At 43.2% G+C, this 20,163-nt stretch overlaps 1 protein-coding gene across 1 annotated transcript in view; it reads left to right on the top strand.

The window, feature by feature from the left end:
• Window positions 1-12,282: 12,282 nt before the first annotated feature.
• The window catches only part of MKX (mohawk homeobox), a 61,833-nt gene continuing 53,952 nt past the window's right edge, over window positions 12,283-20,163 (top strand). The window contains exons 1-2 of the mRNA XM_054590223.1: window positions 12,283-12,485; window positions 14,341-14,500. Of these exons, the coding sequence (XP_054446198.1) occupies window positions 12,298-12,485; window positions 14,341-14,500 (348 nt within the window). The 5' untranslated portion in view covers window positions 12,283-12,297. The remainder of the gene's footprint in view (window positions 12,486-14,340; window positions 14,501-20,163) is intronic.

The following is a 20,163-nucleotide window of genomic DNA, read 5'->3' as shown; positions in this document are numbered from 1 at the left end:
ATGGGGTTCTGCTGCCGACTGCCCATAAATTCCAGAGGCAGAGGTTTGGTGAAAAAGGAAAGGAGTCTTCTACTTAAAAGCTACATAATTTGGGAAGAACAATGGGTTTCTGCCTCAAAGCCCACTCCCTTTAAAATACTCAAAGACAAATAACCCTTCCACCCTTTGCCAGCTCAGTTCAAGGCCGTGCCTGGAATTCCTTCTCCCATTTAAAAATACCATTCTTTGGGATATGCAAGTGGCTGCAGCAGAATCATCCAGGTGACTTAGCTGGTTCCTGGTCACAGTCCGGTTTCAAGCATCACTCTCTTGAACCCGCGTGTACCTGGCTGGGCGGGATCATGCAGCACATCTCTGGTCACCAGTGCTGCTGCCACCGCTTCTCACGTGGGACGGGCGTGGAGCTTACAGCCGGGCCCCGCGGGATGCAAGCCTGCTGGCCCGGGAACACTCGGGCCCCCATCCCGAACCAAGCTAGCCAGGAGGAAGAAAGAGAGCCAGTTTGTCTGCGCCCTCTGTTTAAACATTCTACCCCAAAACTCGTGCACTATGGGAGTGCCCAGCTTCCCAGCCAATCTAGGCTAACGTTCATCATGCGTGTCAGCCCACACAGCATCTCTGCCCCTCCTCCTGCCACCATGATCTGGAAGTGGGTAGGAGGGTTTCTGGCCATGCAAAAGCACAGCGTCTCTGCCCAGAGAAGGGGGACGTCACCGTGTTTGCTTCCACGATACACGTGTGTTACGACTTTTTCAGTCTGCACATACTCCGTGCAAGCTTTCTCATGAGCTGTTAGTTGTGCACCCTTTCCCGGGCGTATGGAAGCCTGTCACATGGTTTCGGTTGCAATTTCAATCCACTGCCTTCCTCACTGCCCGACTCTTCTTGGGGGACTCTCCTCTGCCCAGCCATCTGGTCAGATCCCTTCTGTAACAACATCGCTTCCAAATTTGTAAGTCTGTAGCTCTAGACAAACAGTTCATGAAATATGATACCAGTACTTTATATTGACAACCAGCTATGCATTGGACACGAACATTGCAAATAATTGTATTTGTATAAAATATTTTAAATTTTCAAAAAATTAAAAAGATTTCTGTTTTTAAAAATATTATATTCATTAATCCTAGTTATTCTTTTATATTTTAACTTTATATATAATTTGAATATTTTAGGATAAAAGTATTTCATAAACAATATATATTAAAATAACTAATTTTTCTGTATTTGTTTTAATGTACATTCTTCATGAAAATATATTCAGATTGTGAAACTTTTTGTATAATTACATTTTATTTGTAATCCTTCAGAACACAAATTATAACAGAAAATTGATTATAATAACATTAGTAATTTTTGCTGAACTGAAGACAAGAAAATAAATTTAATAAAATACATAATAAATTATGAATTATGTCTCCTTCATTTTGTTACTCATCTAAACACTGCCAGTCCAACAACAAAACATCCAGATACATGCAATAACAATTAAACTTATTTGTTGCTTGATATTTTTCCAGCAAAAATCATAACTACAGTTTTTAAATATTTCATTATGGTGGTATATTGGTCAAGACAGAAGGATGGGACCTGTTTTATTTAACAGTGTTTTGATTTAGAGATAATGATAGACAATTATAATCAATTAACAGTTTGATTTGTAACTTTAAAATATTTAGACATATGGATGTGGGCATTCATTTATATCCTTGCCTTGGGCTACACAGATGTTAGAGAGAGAACTGACAACTACAACAAAACGAAACAAGACAAAACCAAACAAAACAGAGACAAAACAGTAAGAAGAAGATTGTGAACTTGTAGAGGCCACTGACATCTCCTTAGACTTTTTAATCAAAGCTACTGGGTTTCACACCACCCAAGTGAGATACGCTGCTTACAATCAGGTGCTGTCTATTCCCGCAATAAAGCAACATTTCAGGATTGTTTTGGTTACTCCAAAGCATGTTGTTCTTAATGGTCCAATGGGAAGGATGTTCTCTAGATTTAGAGAACTTGCAGGAGACTCAGCAGTTGTTGGCTTTTTAGTGTGAGTCCACACATGAAGATAAACATGAAGTACAGTCTTTCAGCTGTGCAAAGTCATTGTATTCTGATGACACTGAAATTGCACTTGCTCCCCACCCAGGAAAAAGATCACATACAGAAGGAAAAATGAACATGTTGGCATTGAATTTCCTACTGTTAAGTGAGGAGCCAAAAGATGTGCAACTACATAGTTAGCTGCACCTACAATTACACAGTCAAGTGTTTACAGCTCCTCCTCTCTCTCTTCCCCATGCACCTTCAAAGAGGCCATGTAATTTGCACACAAGCTCTGGCACATGCCTACCTCTGTTCAAATACTGGCTCCATTAGTTATCAACTTGTGTTTATGGCAATTCTATGCCAAGGTATGAATTGCCATATTCTTCTACAATATGGGTACTAGTGAGTATTTACCCCAAAGGTTGGCTGTGAGAATCTGTATGCGTTAAGTGCCTAGAACAGTGCATGGGCATGCAGTAAGGGCTTGTGCATATTATTCAGATTTGTTATATGTCCTTGATTAGGTCCCTACTTATAAGAGCCTGGAAGAACAGTATCAGGACATATGTCTTGTGCAAACTGCTACCACAGGTACAAGAAAAAAACAAAAACGCAGCATTTGGATTTTGCAAGGCCCCCTTTATCCAAGACTTCGGGCTATTTAAATTGCACAGTTAATTGACAAAACACCTTTTTCATTTTCCATCCACTTAGCCCAAACTCCCTTCTAAATTAGGATTTGTGGTAGTTTACAATATCAGAGCACACTTAAGGAAGATCGATGAATATCTAACAAAGATGGCTAATTGCTTAGGGTCACTGTTTAGTCTCAGGTGCACACCTGACCTCTCCCTCCCTGCCCGCTGCTTGTGGGTGGTTCTGTGGCCCAGATACTCAGGTAAGAATTAGTCTCGTCGTGCTGGGCATCGGGGCAGCTACTCTATAAGCCTCAAGAATCAGTACACCATCACGCATGGCAGGTTTATTCTTGACTGCTCCCCTCCAACCCCCCTTTCCATTCTGCTCTCTTCCACAGGAGCACGAAAGTAGGAGCCCCAAGGCAGGTTTAAGGAAGGCCTGGGCAAGTGAAGGAGGAAAGGAAGACCATGAGCTTACTTCAGCATGTCTACTTTTACTGCATTTTTTTTAAAAGAGAAGTCCTAAAAATTTCTCTTGAAACCCAGAGGTTTTTGGCACAAAACTTGAAAAAGTCTGATGTAAGAGGTGAAAATGCTGTTTTCCAATCAGGCTCAAATTTCTGAAATAAGGATCTCTTTTTGCATGTTTTCAGGAAGGATGTCGGTAATATGGTTACAAAATTTTCAGCAGACACGTAAAACGACCCTTCTATCATCTTCAAGCCCCCTCATGCACTTCTACAGATGATTTACAGATTTACTGGATTCAGGCAATCTTTATGTCAGACACCCTAAAATATTTTAGATGAGGTATATTTGTTTCCTTGTGCTTTCTTAACAGGGTTATAAGCTACGCAAGGGTCGTGTTTTTTAAATCAAATTCAATGCTGTTCTTGGCACAGGATTTTGCATGCAGGTGCCCCATAAATATTTATTGTTGATTATTAAAAAAAGAAAACAATAAGAAAGTAGTTCCAAATTTGTGAGGGTTTTCTGAAAGGGAGGAAGGGAGGAGTGAGCCAGAGAATAGTGATTCTTAAAAATTGTTCACCATTTTCTGTGACTACAAAAAATATAAGTCTTAAAATTCAAACACCAACACAATATCTAAAGGTATATTAGTACCTTTTAGAAAAGTGGATAAAAAAGAGCATAGTATCAAAGATATAGTAACTATAATTAGGCGGTTTCTCTAAACACATGTAACACATTGTCAGGAGGAGAATGGAGAAAACACTTCTTCATTACATCTCTTTTCTCATTCTCTCTGGTTGTGGCAGGTCCTAGTCATTAAAAAACACTTTTCTTAAGCCCATCTGTGGTAACTGAGATAATCTCTGTACAGGTGTGCATTATGTAGGGTGTAGGCTGAGCTCCTTCAGCCAGGAAACCCAAAAATACAGTGACATAAATAAGGGGAAATTTATTCATCCCCCATAACAGTCCAGAGCTGCTTATCCTATTTCTGGGTCCAGCAAACACAAGCCTTGGGTCAAATCTAGCCAGTTCTTGTTTCTGTTTGTGAAGTAAGAGTAGTTTTCACACTAATTTTCTTTAAATAGCTAAAAAGAATCAAAGAAAGGACAAGGATAATGTTTTGTGGCACATGAAAATTATATCAAATTCAATCTTCAGTCTATTAAATACGGTGGTTTTCCTTTTTTAAACACAGCAACGCTCATTCATTGATTCATTCATAGTAAAGCATTCGTTCATTCCAGACAAGTATTCATTCATAGTCGAGTCATTATCTAAGACTGCTTTGACACTATAATGGTAGAGTTGAATAAATGCAACGGAGACAATATGTCCCATGAAGTCTAAGACATTTATTACTATCTAGCCCTTCACAGAAAAAGTTTGCTGAGAGCACGCTGGGTAGCTCCCACTCCTGTGGTCCATTCAAGGGCCCAGGGTTCTTCATTTTTCAGTTCTGCTGTTGCTTAAGGTTTTATCTTATCCTTAGTGGATGTGAGCCACTGCCACATCCATGTTTCAGCTGTTGGTAAGAGGGGAGAGTTAAAAAGGAGGGCAAGGAATTTCTTTTTAAGCTTGTGACACAGAAATTGCGCACATCGTTTTTGGTTATGTGGATTCCTTTGTTTAATTTATTAAAATATACTACACATAATGAAAGCAAGAAAGATGAATTTGGGGTTAGGAGTGTCAGCTGAACCTTTAAAATCTATCCAGTACCTGAAGTCCACAAGGTTCAATATACAGAGTCATGCTGGCTTACGGTCAGAAGTCTTCGCTGTATTTATTAAAATGGCCACTTTTGGATGTAAAGCAAATTGATATTCAAGGCAGAATAATTTTCTGGAAGGAATTCTAGTATTTCATTGCATGTTTTAAAAATTAAGTGTTCCTCAGGATCCCAGTACGTGGTGTGTTTTCACGTGTGAAATGTAGTAGAGACTCACTAGTTGTTGGAGGCTATTGAAGATACTCCGGCACCCTGCGAGCAGTTGGGGTGTTAGAGCTCCGGGTGAACGTCAGGTCCTGTCCTAAGCTCTGTGAAGTAGTAGCACGAGACAGTAACCCATTTGGATCTCAGCTCTACTAACTGCTTATTATGTGTATTTTCTGAACTTACATGTAGCTCATGGTTTGTTTTTTTTTTTAGATTTGATGGTGACAAAGTACTTGCATTTTTGCCTGGAGTGAATTTGACTCATGTAACACCATATTAAAGGGTCTCATCCTGACTGGCTGCTTTGTGAAAAAAATTAATTCCCATTTCGTAGAAAAAATGAGCAAGAAGATAGACCCAGTTTATTTTTCAAATCATAGACGCAGGGGCCCACCACCGTTATGAAAAATCTTATATTGCTCCATGTCAATTATCACCTCATCATGTGATGTGTTTGAAAATCTGTGTGCAGCCTACCCTCCTCTGGAGAATATGGCTGCCTGAAATTGCTCTCTTGCTTCCGATCAGGGCATGACCGAATACACGGCAGCATCCTCCTTGAAGAGCATTGAATTGGCCTTCTAAATTAGAACCATTACCAGGCAATGCACATTACTATTTTGATACTTGATGTGTTCTGAAATTAGAACAGAATAATAGTGACAGCCTTTAGAGTGCAACATGCTTTTAAAGTTGTGAGGTTTATTGTAAATTTGTTACAGTCTATTGGTGTTTTGCAACATCTCTCAAAGCCCTGTCAGGCTAAGTATGGAAAGGAATTCACCACATACATGAGAAAAGTTGTTTCCAATCAGTGGGCGAAAACTCTTTAATAAATGCCATAGGAATAATTGCCCACTCAATTGAAGAAGAAAAAAATCAAATTAGATTCCTACCTCACAACATAGACAAATTAATTTCAGACGGATTAAAGAGCCAAGTGAAAATAATTGTTTTAAACTATTTCAAGAAAATATAGAAAAAACTTTGTAAGGAAGACACAAAACCCAGAGTTCATAAAAAAGACACACTTACTGACCTATAGTCATGTTTAAACCTTCAGTAAAGCAAAAGACAAAGTAGCTAAAAGGCAGATGTTAGACTTAGTTTTATATTCACAATATATAAAGTGTATAAATCATGGAAAAATGATTTACAAAAAACCTTCATAAGTTACAAAGCATCTAATAAGAATGTAAGAATTGACTATAAGTAAACTTCTTCAACTAAGAAATAAAAATGGCTTATAAATAAGTGAAAATGTTCTCACACAATGAGGCATTATTTTACTCACCATATAGGCAAACATCATGAAGACCAAACATACATGATGGTGTGTAACTATGTGTGGCAACGGGGGCTTTCATGTGTTAGCAGGAATGTCAGTTAGAGGGAAATTTGGAAATATCTATCAAAATTTTTAAAATCATGTTTCCTTCAACCCAGCAATTCTCCCTCTGTGTAACTATTCCCAGAGAAATATTGTGCAGAAAGAATCACATGCAAAATGTTTGATGTTCATAATAGTGAAAATTGGAAAGACAGAAATGTTCATAGGGGAATGGCTAACTGGATGATGGAGCATTATATAACAGTTAAAAAGGATTATATTTATATGTTCTATTATGAAAATTCTCTATGAAACTATTGAGTGTAAAAGCAAGTTTTAGTTTAATACTCCTCTGTGTGTACCACACTTATGTAAAGTATGGTCTCATTTATTTAGAAACTAATGAAACAAACCTATAATGTTTTGTTTGCACTCATATGTGTGAATGCACAGAAAAAGGTCAAAAAGATGCACATCAAACCAGCAATGCCCACCTCTTGGTGGTTGCCTCCGAGAAATGTGATTGGGTGGAGCTGGCTGAAGAGGAGCTTCCACTTTGTACTCTTGTTCTTTGATTGCCTGAGAGTAAATTTATGAAGAAGACCCTCTCCAAGAGAATTTATTCTGTATTATTTATGCAGTTAAAATGTAAATAAAGCAAAAATGCCTTGTGAGGTATTTGTGGGCCACCATTCTACTGGTTTCCTACAATGTTTCTACAGCTGTGTCTTTTACCACATGTATCTTTACAGGTTTCAATATGTATCTCTACAGGTCTGCTAACCAAGTGTGGGGTGAATCTATTTGTTCATAAATTTACTATTTCATACCATTTGGATGGAGAGTGACAGTTATTCACTGCTTTGTAAGATATTTCACTGCCTACAAATAATAACTGGAAAAGAGAGTTTAAAAGCAATAATTATTTTCAAAAATTATAACCAATATTTGTTCTGAAATTCCTTGGTAAAATACTAACATGCTAAAAAAGAAGTCTTTTTTTCCTTCATTAGAAAGTAAAAATTATATTTATAAGTACACTTGAAGTCCAATGAATGAATTTAGATTTCTACCAAATGTTCTTACTTAACATATTTCTAGCTTTAGCAATGTGTAGCTTTCACATTTAAAAAAAATATCTTGATGAGAGCGTGAGGGAAGTTTATGGAAAACTTAATAATATTCATTTTACATTTCAGTAGATTCAGGTTAAACCAACATCAAATTAACCAGAATTAAGATTAGGCATCAAGTCTTCTGGCTCAGGCCTAGGTTTTTTTTCCCCCTACATAAGGCGATCTCCTACAAACTACATACGCTTTCTTAAATCTTTCTAAAACTGAAAGCTTTACTTCTGAGGATTATAATACAGTATTTGACGTACTGAGATTGGAATATAAGAAGCTGGGTAAAACACAATTCAGGAAAATGTGACATTTAAAATAATGATAAATATATCTAAACTGGATTAAAATGAAAATATTTCACTCTTGCATAAAGGATGTAACGCAAAAATAAAAAGTTTGGTCTATCACAAAATGCATGCTCATTTGTATAGCAAAGAGGAATTCTCCACACAATCTCATTTTAAAATAGACCTTCCACTGTTCTATCATTTTAAAATGAATTCTAATGACTAAACTATAACATAATTATCATATATTAATTTTTGGTGACTTAACCTGAGGCTAAGGTGTACATTACTCCTCTAATAAATAATAATAATAAACATTTTGCAGAAAGATTTTTGCTATACATTTACATCAGATTTTAAGAAAACAAATCTTACATGTAAATATATCTTCAATGTTTTCTAAATGCATTTAAAATTGTGTAAACAAGGTAAGACTAAAACAACGAAGTTTATTTGTCCTATCCTAGCCTACATTGAAGTATACACCTCCATATTTCAGTAGAGGAGGTATTGTGAAAATGCAAGCAACTACATACATGTCTTTTGCTTTACCTAGCACAGCTGACCAAATATGTCAGAGGGAAGCGTTACAGCTGATTTCATTATCATGTCTGGTGACCACCACAGTCATGGAAACCATAGAGGGGGGAACAGGTTTCTTTCCTCCTGTAAACTACCAGTTAGAACTACTTTTGTTGTGCAACTTATTCGCAGCAAGTCTTTGGCTGAAACTTTATGAAGTACCCTTGACTTTAAATCCTGACAGCGAGGTCTGTAGACCTGTGTTTGCACTGAACTCACACCACAGCTAGTCAAGTGCAGCTCCAACGACAAGATGCGTGCTCTACAAGCGCAAGTTATATTGTGAAAGAGAACTAAGGGCATCAGGAAACGTGATCAAATGATAATATTTATTTGCCTCGTGGTAAAAAATGTAAGCCTACGTCCCTTTCTGCTTTAGATTGTGCCACTGCCCAGTTTGCTGCCACGTATTTTGGGAAATAACATAGAAAACTGGGGGGATCTGATTAGTCTCGGAAAAAACAGCCTTAGTATATATTTTAACCACTTCCCAGACATCTAAAGATGGTTAGGTGAGCCACTGCCCCAGCGCTGCCAGCCACCTTTAGAGGAAAAAAGGACCACGACTTTCAGGTTTGGGTAACTCTACTTTCGCTCTTAAAAACAGATGAAAGGTGTCGCTGCAGTAGCGAGGCCGGCGGCGAGAACGCGGGCGTCTAGGTGCTCCGAGCCTCCAGTTGCTCCCAAACCACAACTTCGCTACTCTTATATTTGGGGTGAAGGTGGGAAGCCAAGTCTCATCAATCAGAGAATCTGAGAATGTGTCCCCCTTCGGATCCTTCTAAGTTCCATTCACTTTGCATCGTGCAGATCCCTGGCCTTAGGCTCGCCCTCTTTTCCATACCTGAGCACCATGGTCTCGCTTTGCCCCAGCCTTGCCTCCTTCCACCCCTATGCCCCAGGCTAATGCAGCCACTCCAGCGCGGGCCCCAGAAGGTGAATGTGTGCCTGGCTTTGAGACAGCCATGACCTCAGAAACCTAGTAACACCAGAAAAGAGGCTCCCAGCGCTCAAGTGTCTCCCGCAATACGCTCACGCGTTATAGGCGCAGATCCAAGCTCTAACTAACTTCACTCCAGCTAATCGCGAGGAAAATAAAGGGCGCGCTGTAGTGGTCTCTACCGCCCAGCCACTTGTAGTGAAATTTCCGACACTCCAGCCAGCTAAGACACGGGATTTGCACGGCAGCCTCTCAGCTCTCAGAGTCCGAACCGGGCGCTACTTGAGGCCTCTCCGAGAATTTCTCCCCCAAGTGCGAAGGCAGTTATCCCCTTATGATCAGCGCCTGCGAGGCCGGTGGAGCTGGGAGCCCGGCCTGGCTAGGGAGGACTCGGCGGGCTGGGGGCTCCCCGCGGCGCCTGCTGTGGCAACCCCTCTGCGAGGGTTAACTGCCATCCCCACAGCCGGGCGGGCGCAGAGGCTTCCTCTCGACGGCCCGGGAACGTGGATACCGCGCCCGCAGGATGTTCGCCGGCTGGGCCAGGCAGTCAGGAAACATGAGAAGGCCTCTGTATTCCTGTTCCCGGGCCGCGCGCGTCTGTCTGGGTAAATAAAGCCGAGACGACGGCGGTGGCGGCGGTGAGCGCGTTGGAGCCCGCGCGGAAAACATGCGGCGGGGATGGGAGTGCGCCTAGTCTCGACGCGGGAGAGCCAGCAGCCCTGCCGCCGGCCGCCGGCCCCACTGTCCCAGGTACAGCCCTCGGGTCGCCGAGTCCCCGCCCGAGGCCTCGGATGGGAGGCTCCCTCTGGCCCCGGGCGCCTCGGCGCTCCCCGCCCTTCCCCTACCTCTCTTCATAGTTCATTAGGGACAAGCACGGGTGGCCGCTAAGCCTGGCCTGAGGGTCTGCTAGGAGCCTGGGAGCCCACCTGGACGCTCCTCCTTTGCTTTAAAATTGTTCGCGGGCGTGGGGCGGGTCAGTCACTCTGGGAGGGAGCTCCACAAGTGACAATTTGGAGTGAGTCAGGGTAAGTGGCGAGCACCAGAGCCGAGAGCAGGCGTGGGGAACCGCGCGTGGGCTCCCCGGAAGGCTGAGAAACGGCAGTTCCCACGCCCCCGGAACCCCTTGCGTCATTATCCAGCTCTCGGACTTCTCCCGCCGGCTCCTACTAGGCTTGCTGCCTGTGGACGCAGACCGCGCTGGGTGTCTGTGGCTGCCACCTTTTGCGGGCTGGGGACAGCCGGGGAAGAGCCCGCTCTTCCAAACTTCGGGGCGGATGCGCTGGGAAAAACACGCCTACACAGAGGAACAACTGGGGTGGGGGAAGGCTGTGCGGCTGGAAAAGGGTGTATTATACAGATGGAGCAGTGTGGACGCAAAGCACTAAGCGCACGGATTTAAAAATTAGAAAACGGAGCCCTGACCTTTGAACTGGGGTAGCGAGCACGGACATTTGCTTTCACACTTATTGCGGAGATTGTGTCCAAACCCCAGACACGTACCTGTCTGCGCGGGAGGGAGGACTCAGTCTTAATGGGACGCGGGGCTGCCAGCAGAGGTCTGACTTCACGTCCCCACGAATACAGAAGGGAGCCGCCGTTTAATCGCCGTGGTCACGGCCCTACATGTCGCGCGTGACCGCTGCTGTGGTAGCCGGAGGGCGGGGCGAGGGGCGTTGGCGAGTGTGGGCGCTCGGCGAGGCATAGGATCTGTGCATGGGGTGGGGGGGCAGCCCACTCCGCGGCGGGGCGGGGTGAGGGGTGCTGGCAGCGAAAGGAAGGAGAGGCTGCTCAGCTGCTTGGTGGCTCGAGGCGGGGAGATGGGGCGGGATGTGGTGGCCGCGCGCCTCTGGGCGGTCACTCGGCTGATCCGCCGCAGCGGACTGGCCCCTGACGCCCGTGCGCGGCGGGCAGAGGCTCCCGGCCGCAGCGACTCGGGAGGTGAGCTGGAGGCTTTCTCTGACTGTGGCAGCCTCAGGCCCTGCGATGCACCCACCGTGATTCCTCGTCTCCTTAAACCTTTGCAGCCTCCGAAATGGTTTTCCGAAACCTCGGAAAGGGGTGGGTTTGGAAGGGCTCTGAGCTTCAGGCTCGCACCCGCGCTGCGGAAGAGGACAATGCTGACAGCGGGCTCGGGAGCCGGGGACTCGCGCGCCTTTGAACTGTCCGGACCCTGCAAGTCCCCGAGCGGGTTGGAGGTGGTAGAAAGATCTGGGGAGAAAGGGAATATGTGGTGCATTTGTCCCTGACGCCACTTAACTTTCTAGCTCTGGAGTCTGCTAAATTTCCCAGCCCTCACCCCCACCCCAGGGACGGACGCAGGGGGTTCAGCCAAACCCATCCAAGATCTAGAGAACATGAAATCCCGGTATGGCCTGGGACTCATTAACTGGGGCTTGCGCATGCGGTTGTTCATGTTACCCCCAATTTCCCTTTCTTGCAACCCCTCTTTACGGCCCGAGTGGAAGCTCCGAGGGGTTTTAGTCTTGCGGTGTAACTGAAGAACACGCGGATCCCGCTCTGCTATCTGGAGTGTAGTTCTTCCAGATTAAAACGGAGGCAGAAAGGCTCATTTAGGAATTACTTTCCTTTGCCGCAGCCGGTACACTATTTCTGGTTGAAGGGCCTTGGGGGTTCAATCGCAGGGGCAATGAAGAGGGCAGGGACCTGCCCGAGAGTGTGCGGGGACGGGAGCGCGGGTTAGCCACGGACCGAGAAGCGTGGGTCCCCTGGTTCAGGTGCGGCGGTGCCGCTTCTTGCCTGAACTCCGCAGCCCCTCACCTTGGCCAAGTTTGGGGCTCCGCTCAGGGTGTGAGCGCTCTCAGCGAGTAACGTGATGCATCTTCATCTCCTAGAACCCGAGCCCTGCGGAGCTCCAGGTGGCCAGGCTCCGAGGCGCTGTGGCCGCGCGGGGCGCCCCTGCCAAGCCTCACCATGAACACCATCGTTTTCGACAAGCTCAACGGCGCCGTGCTTTTTGAAGACCACGGAGTTCCCGAGCGGGAGCGGGGCGGCCGGCCCTATGGCGGCGTCCTGGACAGTCCCCATGCCCGTCCCGAGGTGGGCATTCCGGACGGCCCACCCCTCAAGGACAACCTCGGCCTGAGACACAGAAGGACCGGGTATGCGCACCCTCCCGGGGCCCCGGCCCGCCCGCAATCTAGAGGGGTGGGGGCAGCGAGCGGCGCGGGTGTGCAAGTGGCAGCAGGGGCGCGAGGGCTGGGGCGCGGAGTTTCCCCGAAGGGCAGGTCTCCGCCTCCTGGTTTTGCGCGTTCTCATTTTAAGGTAGTAGTTTCTTAAAATATGGAGGAATCTATTCGTCGAGACAGCTCGAAAGAGGGTTATTGGAAGCTGAGGGGGCACCTGGAACTGCCCCCGCAATCCTCCCATACTTGGATCTCAGCGTAGTGGGTTACCTGTCCCTCTCCAGACCGCGAGTGCAGACACGCGACTGAGAGCTAGATATAAAGGACTGAGCAGGAAGCGTAGGAACAGGGCAGGGCCAAGCAGTCGGGGCTTCCCAGGTCAGGCCAGCCCCGTGGACAGCCCCTCTTCTGTCACCACCACCTCGCGGCTCGCCTCGCCTCCGCCAGGGTGTTGGGAAGGTCGGCTTTGCCCAGGGCGCACTGATCGCGCGCGCCTAGTCAGGGCCTTCTGCCAGCTGGGAGCGGAAGGCCGCGAGTTTGTTGTGCCGGGTTTCGGTTTAGGAGGGCGAGGGGCCGAAGCTCGCTCGTGGGCCCAGCTACTCTGGCTGCAAACGTGTGGACTGCCGTCCCTAGCCCGGCCACCTCCGGCAGGCTTCCGGAGCAACCGGTTGGGTAGGGGCGGCTATCCTGACCGTCTCCACCTGGAAGATTGCATCAGCTGCTAGTTCTGCGGCGCTGCTGGTTAGTAAAATAGAGATTAGATTTCGTCAAAATGTTACTACCAGTCCTTTCGGGTGGCATTGCATTTCAAAGTGTTTAAAGAGTCAAAAGCCCCAGAGGCTAAGGCTCAGGAGCACGAGCCTCCCAGAGTCGCGGGGCGCGAGGGCGTCAGCGCGGCGACACCTCCCGGAGCCTCCTGGGAGCGCAGCGCCCAACACTGGCTCCACAGTGCTTATCTCTTCCTCCTAGGAATAAGCTTTTCCAGGGGTCTCTCTCTCTCTCTCTCTCTCTCTCTCTCTCTCTCTCTCTCTCTCTCTCTCTCTCCCCCCCTCTCCCCCCTCCCTCCCCCCTCCCCCCCCCCCCATCTGTTCAAACTTTTAAACTCCCGTTTTATCGGGAAAAATCCCCTAGAAGTGTTTTCCCTCGTACCCTTACTTTGGAAAGTTTCTCCTTTTCTCTAGAGTTTCAAAGGAAACTGGATAGAGCTCCAAGACAACCAGGGCAGCGGGGCGGCGGTCATCCCTTGCTTTACCCCCGCCGTCCAGTGAGCTACCTTCCGTTGACCACAGGCGACGAGGAGCCCTGAAAGGCCGGCATGAGTCCCTTGAAGGGACGCTCAAGAGCCTGCAGTAACCACTACCCAGTCAGCCCACCAAGCCAGGGCCACTAGAGAAGGGCGCAGTGCAGGCCGGCGAGGGAAGGGTGACAGCCCTGCTGCCCACATTTGTAGCTTAAATAACAGTTTCCTTCACATCCTTTAATCATCGTCACCTAAACATCTAACCCCGTGTTACAGGCATCAAGATATCCCCCTTTTCAAGATAAAAACTAGGGTTCCTTACTGCCACATGATCCCTGTGCGACAACCAGGCCGTATCAAAGAGAGATGCCGAGGAAAGGATATTCGCACCCAGAAATCCTGTGGCTCCTTCGCCTCAGCCTCGGGACGCTCGGGGAGGGTGCGCGCGGCTGGGCTGGGTGCCCTGAGGTGCCCGGCTGGGGCTCGGAGACCGCTGAACTACGTTTCCGAGTGAGGGGTCCCCTCGGGCAGCATCCAGGTAGCGTCACTCAATGGGACTCAATGGGGCCTCCTTCTCTCCCGGTGTTCCAGGGCCCGGCAGAACGGCGGGAAGGTGAGACACAAGCGACAGGCCCTGCAAGACATGGCGCGGCCCCTAAAGCAGTGGCTTTACAAGCACCGTGACAATCCGTACCCCACCAAGACCGAGAAGATACTCTTGGCCCTCGGCTCGCAGATGACGCTAGTGCAGGTAACCCGGGCCCACCAAGCCCCTGATCCTTATTCTGGCGAGGGATGAGGACCTGGCACGCTTCCGGTTTGTGCGGATCTCCACCTGGCGCTTCGCCCAGGAAAAGGATGGAGCAGAGAAAGGCCAGCTGGAGGCTTTGGCTCCTGCGGATGATGACGGGTTGGCCCAGGGGCAGAGCTGTGTTCTGGGTAGAGTTCCTGGGTCTCCTCTCAAGCCTATCTATCAGTTCAGTGCTAATGCTCGATCCAGGAGTGATCACACGGTGTTCTGTTAGGGAGGGCAGTGAAAAGTCAGCGGCAGAATTATGAGAAGGTGTCTGGGAATCTAGGCTCATGGACCTATATAGATGGATACAGACGGGGATATTAGTTACCGTGCTTTTCAGACTGGTGTGTGCATCAGAATCGCTAGATGGCTTGTGAAAACACAAATTGCTGGGCCCCACCCCAGAGTTTCTGATTCAGTGATAGGTCTGGGATGGGGCCCATGATTTGCATTTCTAACAAGTTTTTGGGGGTGATGCTGAAGCTGCTGGCTCTGCACACTTTGAGAACCAAGAACCAACTATAACTTTCAAAATTAGTATAACTGACAGATCTAGGAGGTGGGTTGGAAGGGCAAGCAGCCGGTTTGGATTTTTTTTTTTTTTAAGAAGAAGCATTCTGGGTATTAGCTAAAAACCACAAATTTCCCTGATGATATCTTCCATTGGGGTTAAGAAGAGGCAGATCTCAAATAACTGAATTACTTGTCAAGTGTAGAACAACTCGAGTGAACAACACTACTTTACATTTGACTTGCTTTTTTCCCATACATGATCTTATTTGATATTCACAAAAACATGCTGAGGTACAGAAGTTATTGTCGACATTTTACAGATGATGTAACCAAGGCAGGAGGAGGTTATGTGTTAGTAAGGGTAGAGGTAGGTCTGGAAACATTGTGATTCCGGATCAAATGCTCTTCCCATCACACCACAGTTTTCTTTAATAATTTGGTGACAGGAACTTTTATAGGTGCAAGCAGAACACATGCATTTAAAAGAAGAGGAGACACTAAATGAGCTGAGAAGTTTCATACATTGTTGTAGCACTACATCAATGCATTTGTGAAATTTTGGTCACCCCATTAACTATATTGTAAATGAGAAGCCCAAAATTTAAAAAAAATATTTAATTGTTAGATAAAATAAAAATTGCTTCCCAGAGTATTTAAGATTGTCATTTTGGAATTAAAAGTTTGACAATGATGTTAGCAAAAAAAAAAAAAAAAGACAATTATTTTGGTTAATTATATAGTTCCATAGTTAATGCTTGCCATTCTTTTATATAAAAGTAAAAGATACAACATATTTGGAACATTTTCAATTATAAAAAGTAATATTTGCCATTAGCAGAGACATTTACATTTTCCTGTGCAATAATTTTGTAAGATGCAATACAAGTAGTTTTCATTTTAATGCAGAACCAAATCAGTTTCTACTTGTAAAGATAGTGCAAATACAAATAACAATCTTTTTGCGATTAGATCTTGGTAAGGCTATTACATTTTTCTAACTTACATGAAGTTTTCATTCATGTAATGAAAACTTTTCTCATTACAGTTTCTTTCTGTACAAAATTATGTAATTTTAAATAAAGCAAAGATAATTATTCTTAATAAGTGATACTTGTTTAATGATTTTTAAATTTCACAATATATGAAGGTGGTTTCTGGAACTTTAAAATAAATGAAAAAATCAAAATCTATGTTACAATTTAGGGACCTTGTATATAATCCAATTTAGGTTCAGTTATTTTCAGTTAGACATAAAGAGTATCTATGTAAGAAAAAACATATATGAATACATACTCATATCTACCTATCTATATGTTTATATGTATGAGGGGCTTATAAAAGTCAGACATACATTAACAGCCAAATCAAATTTTGACTCTATGGGAAACCAAATACTTTACACTTCTGAGGAAAAAAAAAACAAAGCTGTGATCTGAATAAAGCTTTTGATCCCTGAAAATTAGGCCCCTATTTAATGAGTCTGGTTCTCCCACTGAATAAGTTTCTCTTATGGAGTCAGGCTTCTTGATGAGAATGATCATGTCTTATTCCTTTTCATACCACCATACCACCCCACCAGAGTACTTTCCATATAATAAAGTAGCCCTACATGTTTATAGATTAAATAGGTTCTAATGGGGGAATACCACTATAATCACCATGTGGATTTCCAAAACACCTTCCCGAAAGCTAAACAATGTCTTGAAATATGACTAAGATAGTTTTAAAATCCATCCTATTGTAGGGAATACATGGAAGGCAACTTCTTTATCTTTAATGCTATATGATGGTATTACAGAACAAGCAAGAGTATAACTAATCTTATTTTCAATATATCTGAAAATATGCCCAATTTTTATGTCTGTAGACAAATATGGAGTATTCCCCTCATTCCTGGTTTCAAACTCCTATTTCTTGTGGATTGCAACACCCATCTCTGTTTCTCATGATTTATATTAATAAGCTGTTAGCATAACTTTTATTCCTTACCTACAAAACTAGCTTATATTTTGATAATCTATTTTACACTTAACATTTTCCTTTTGGTCATGTATCAAACTGTCAAGTTTTTCATCAGAAATATATTTTGCCTTATTTTGTTACTCTTAAGTTAATAAGGAGGCATATGGTCCACAATCTCCAGTAAGCCCAAAAACAAAAAAATGAGAGAAGATGAGATTAGTGGAGAGAATATCTCTAGGACCATAACATGTACTTTTTTTCCTGATAAACAGAAGCTCTAAGGACATTAATAGGCACTCATTTTTATTTATGCCTGAAAAATGAAGCAGAATTATTTACAAAACTTTTACTACTAGACTTGGCAACTTTCACTACACACTAGACTTGGCTTAATATGCTGTAATTATGTTTGACTCTTATTTACATTATTAATCTGGCATCTTAATTCCTAATGAGATATAAGAATTTTTATAAAATTAACAGTGTGTACGTTGTGTGTATATATGTGTGTTTTAATTTTAATCAACAACAATTTTCCATTGTGCTTGGTTCCTATGGCTGACTGTTGTTGAAATACTATAAAAATATACTCTGTACCCTCAAAATATAAACAGCTTTATTGTAGAATAATATAAACTGCTATACAATTAAGGTATTATATTATTGTAAGAAATGAATCTTACCAAAAAATAATCGCCTTTAGAGAGTTTTTAAAAAGGCAGATGAAGCTTCATCTGTGTGGTTGTAATATTTTTTATTGTTTATTTGTGTATATTTAAAATACATTTATATTTTTTCTGGATTATAAGAGTGAAATGTCTCCTTAGGATGATACCTTTCATGATCACAATATAGAGTGCACGGCAAGAGCGGTCTGAGATTACAGTTTAACGACTGGATGTTAATGCTTCCTCCCCTTATGGCAGAACTTTTAAATTTCTAGGATATGTCTATGCACCTTATGGTTAAAACTGCTATGTTGCAAGATTTTGCCTCCTATATTGACATAATTTTATTTTTGCTCAGTATGAGTATTTCTGTTGAGATATGTGTGTAGTTACTAACTGCAAGGATTATAGCAACTGCTAAATATTCGACAAAGTCTCAGAAAGGTCCTTCTACATTATTCCAAGTGTCTTCTGACATGGTGTGGAAATGAAGTGCTTAATATTTCAGTTGAGTAACCCAGAATCAGTTTGCTAATTCTGCATGTTCACAGGTGGACATATGCCAGCATATCCCTTGGGTTCACTGTAAAGATTCCTCAGTCAATATGATGGATATAAACACCTCAGTTAGAGTAGGATGAAAATTACTTCATTTTCTCTTCCAGCATCTAGATTTTTGGTTCTGTAAGCATTTACTATAAAATAGTGTTTTTAAAGCTCTGAGTTTGACATTAAAATACTTTTCCTTCAGAACCTACCCCTGGTAAGGAGGCCTGTTTCATGTAAAACAGAATTTAAAGAGAATTTGAATAATAACTGGAAAGAACCCCTAAGAAGTTAAAGGCAGAAAACTTGAACTGATATTTTTTTCAGTGAAACAGACGGAGTTTGCATTAATTCATCAGGGAAAAAATTGTAAAGTAATATTTACATAGATTTGTTAATCTATCTGCTGTTTGCATAACTTAATGCAAATAGATATTAAAGTCTCAGATTGTGTTCAGCCCTTTGGCTGTATTGTAAATGTCTAGTAATAAATACTGGCAGAGTAAATATATTAGCAGATTGGGTGCTCATCAAACTTATAAAATCAATTTAGAAACAGCCTATATTAGACATCAGAGAATCTTTCTGGAAAATCTAATACACTGGGGTCTGGCACAAATAACGCCCTTTTATTACAAAATCTTTTATTACAAAATCATAAGCATGTAATTCTGTAACATAACAATATCATACTCAAGCACACCATATGACATTTTAGGTGAAATGTTCAAATTAAAACTAAATTATTACACCTATATTGTTACCCTACTAATCACACTTAAGCCAGCCTTACTTCTGCCGGACCTTGTATAATTAATATACTATGGATATATAAAACATAAAAAAAGGCCCTGGCCAGGTGGCTCAGCCGATTGGAGTGTTGTCCTGTGCACCAAAATGTTCCACTTTTGATTCCAGATTAGGACACATGCCTGGGTTGCAATTCAATCCCTGTGTGGCACCTGCTGGAGGCAACTAATGGATCTGTCTCTCTCTCTCCCCCCCTCCTTCTACTCTCTCTAGAATGAATGATAAAAAATATATCCTCAGGTGGGGATTAAAACAATTAAAATATAACAAAGGATATGACCCCTATATATAAAAAGCTAGCTAATTTTACCATGACATTGAAAGGTCCCCATTTCTCTATGTTAAAATTAGAGTATATTAACATTTTTGAAATTAAAAGACCATTGCATTTTAATAAAAATATGAAGAGTTTTTATAAGAATTAGATTTTACACTGTACTATGTGGTGTTTGTATTATAATTTAAGGTTAGTTAAGAATTCAAGCTAGTTAAGATTTGAGGTTCGTCTAGATCATATGATGTTTAGTTAAGAAAGTAACAAAACATTTTGGACTTGGATTCTGGCAGATATATGACATAAGCCTAGGCGAAGTTGCAGCATGTCCTCTGTATGTGAGAGGGGCAGAGAAGGCAGAAACACACATATCTGAGTTAGAGGCGGGGTGGTCGGGAGCAGAGGGTAGGTTAGTGCCAGCTATGAAGGGAATTAACGCTGTTGTAGGACAGTGTGGGCTGTATTCACGGATCTTAGTTTTGAGAGTTGACAAAGATGTTAGGAATCATCTAATGTATTTCATACATGAAAGGTTGAAGTTCAGAAAAGTGAGTGTCTTATCTCAATTCACACAGCATGTTTTTGGCAAATTCAGAACAAGAAACTAGGTCTCTCCATTATACCATGGTAACGGGATAATAGAATGTTCATGAGGATTTGAAGAAGTTACATGATTAAATCATATTGGTGCATCAACACTTGAATTTGATGGTGGTCGTTGAGATTCATTCAATTGGACAGGATGGAAATTTAGAAAAAGAATGTTCTAAAATTCCTAGTAGGTTGTAAAGCAGACTTGGACAAGTACTTTGGCCATAACTTGGGCAATAGAAAGGGAAAGATGT

This window comes from Pteronotus mesoamericanus, unplaced genomic scaffold (assembly GCF_021234165.1).
Source record: "Pteronotus mesoamericanus isolate MK-2021 breed Mesoamerican mustached bat unplaced genomic scaffold, CSHL_Meso_final contig_130, whole genome shotgun sequence".
Lineage (NCBI taxonomy): Eukaryota > Metazoa > Chordata > Mammalia > Chiroptera > Mormoopidae > Pteronotus > Pteronotus mesoamericanus.
The sequence above is the reverse complement of the archived record's forward strand: the minus strand, read 5'-3'. Positions and strand labels throughout refer to the sequence as shown.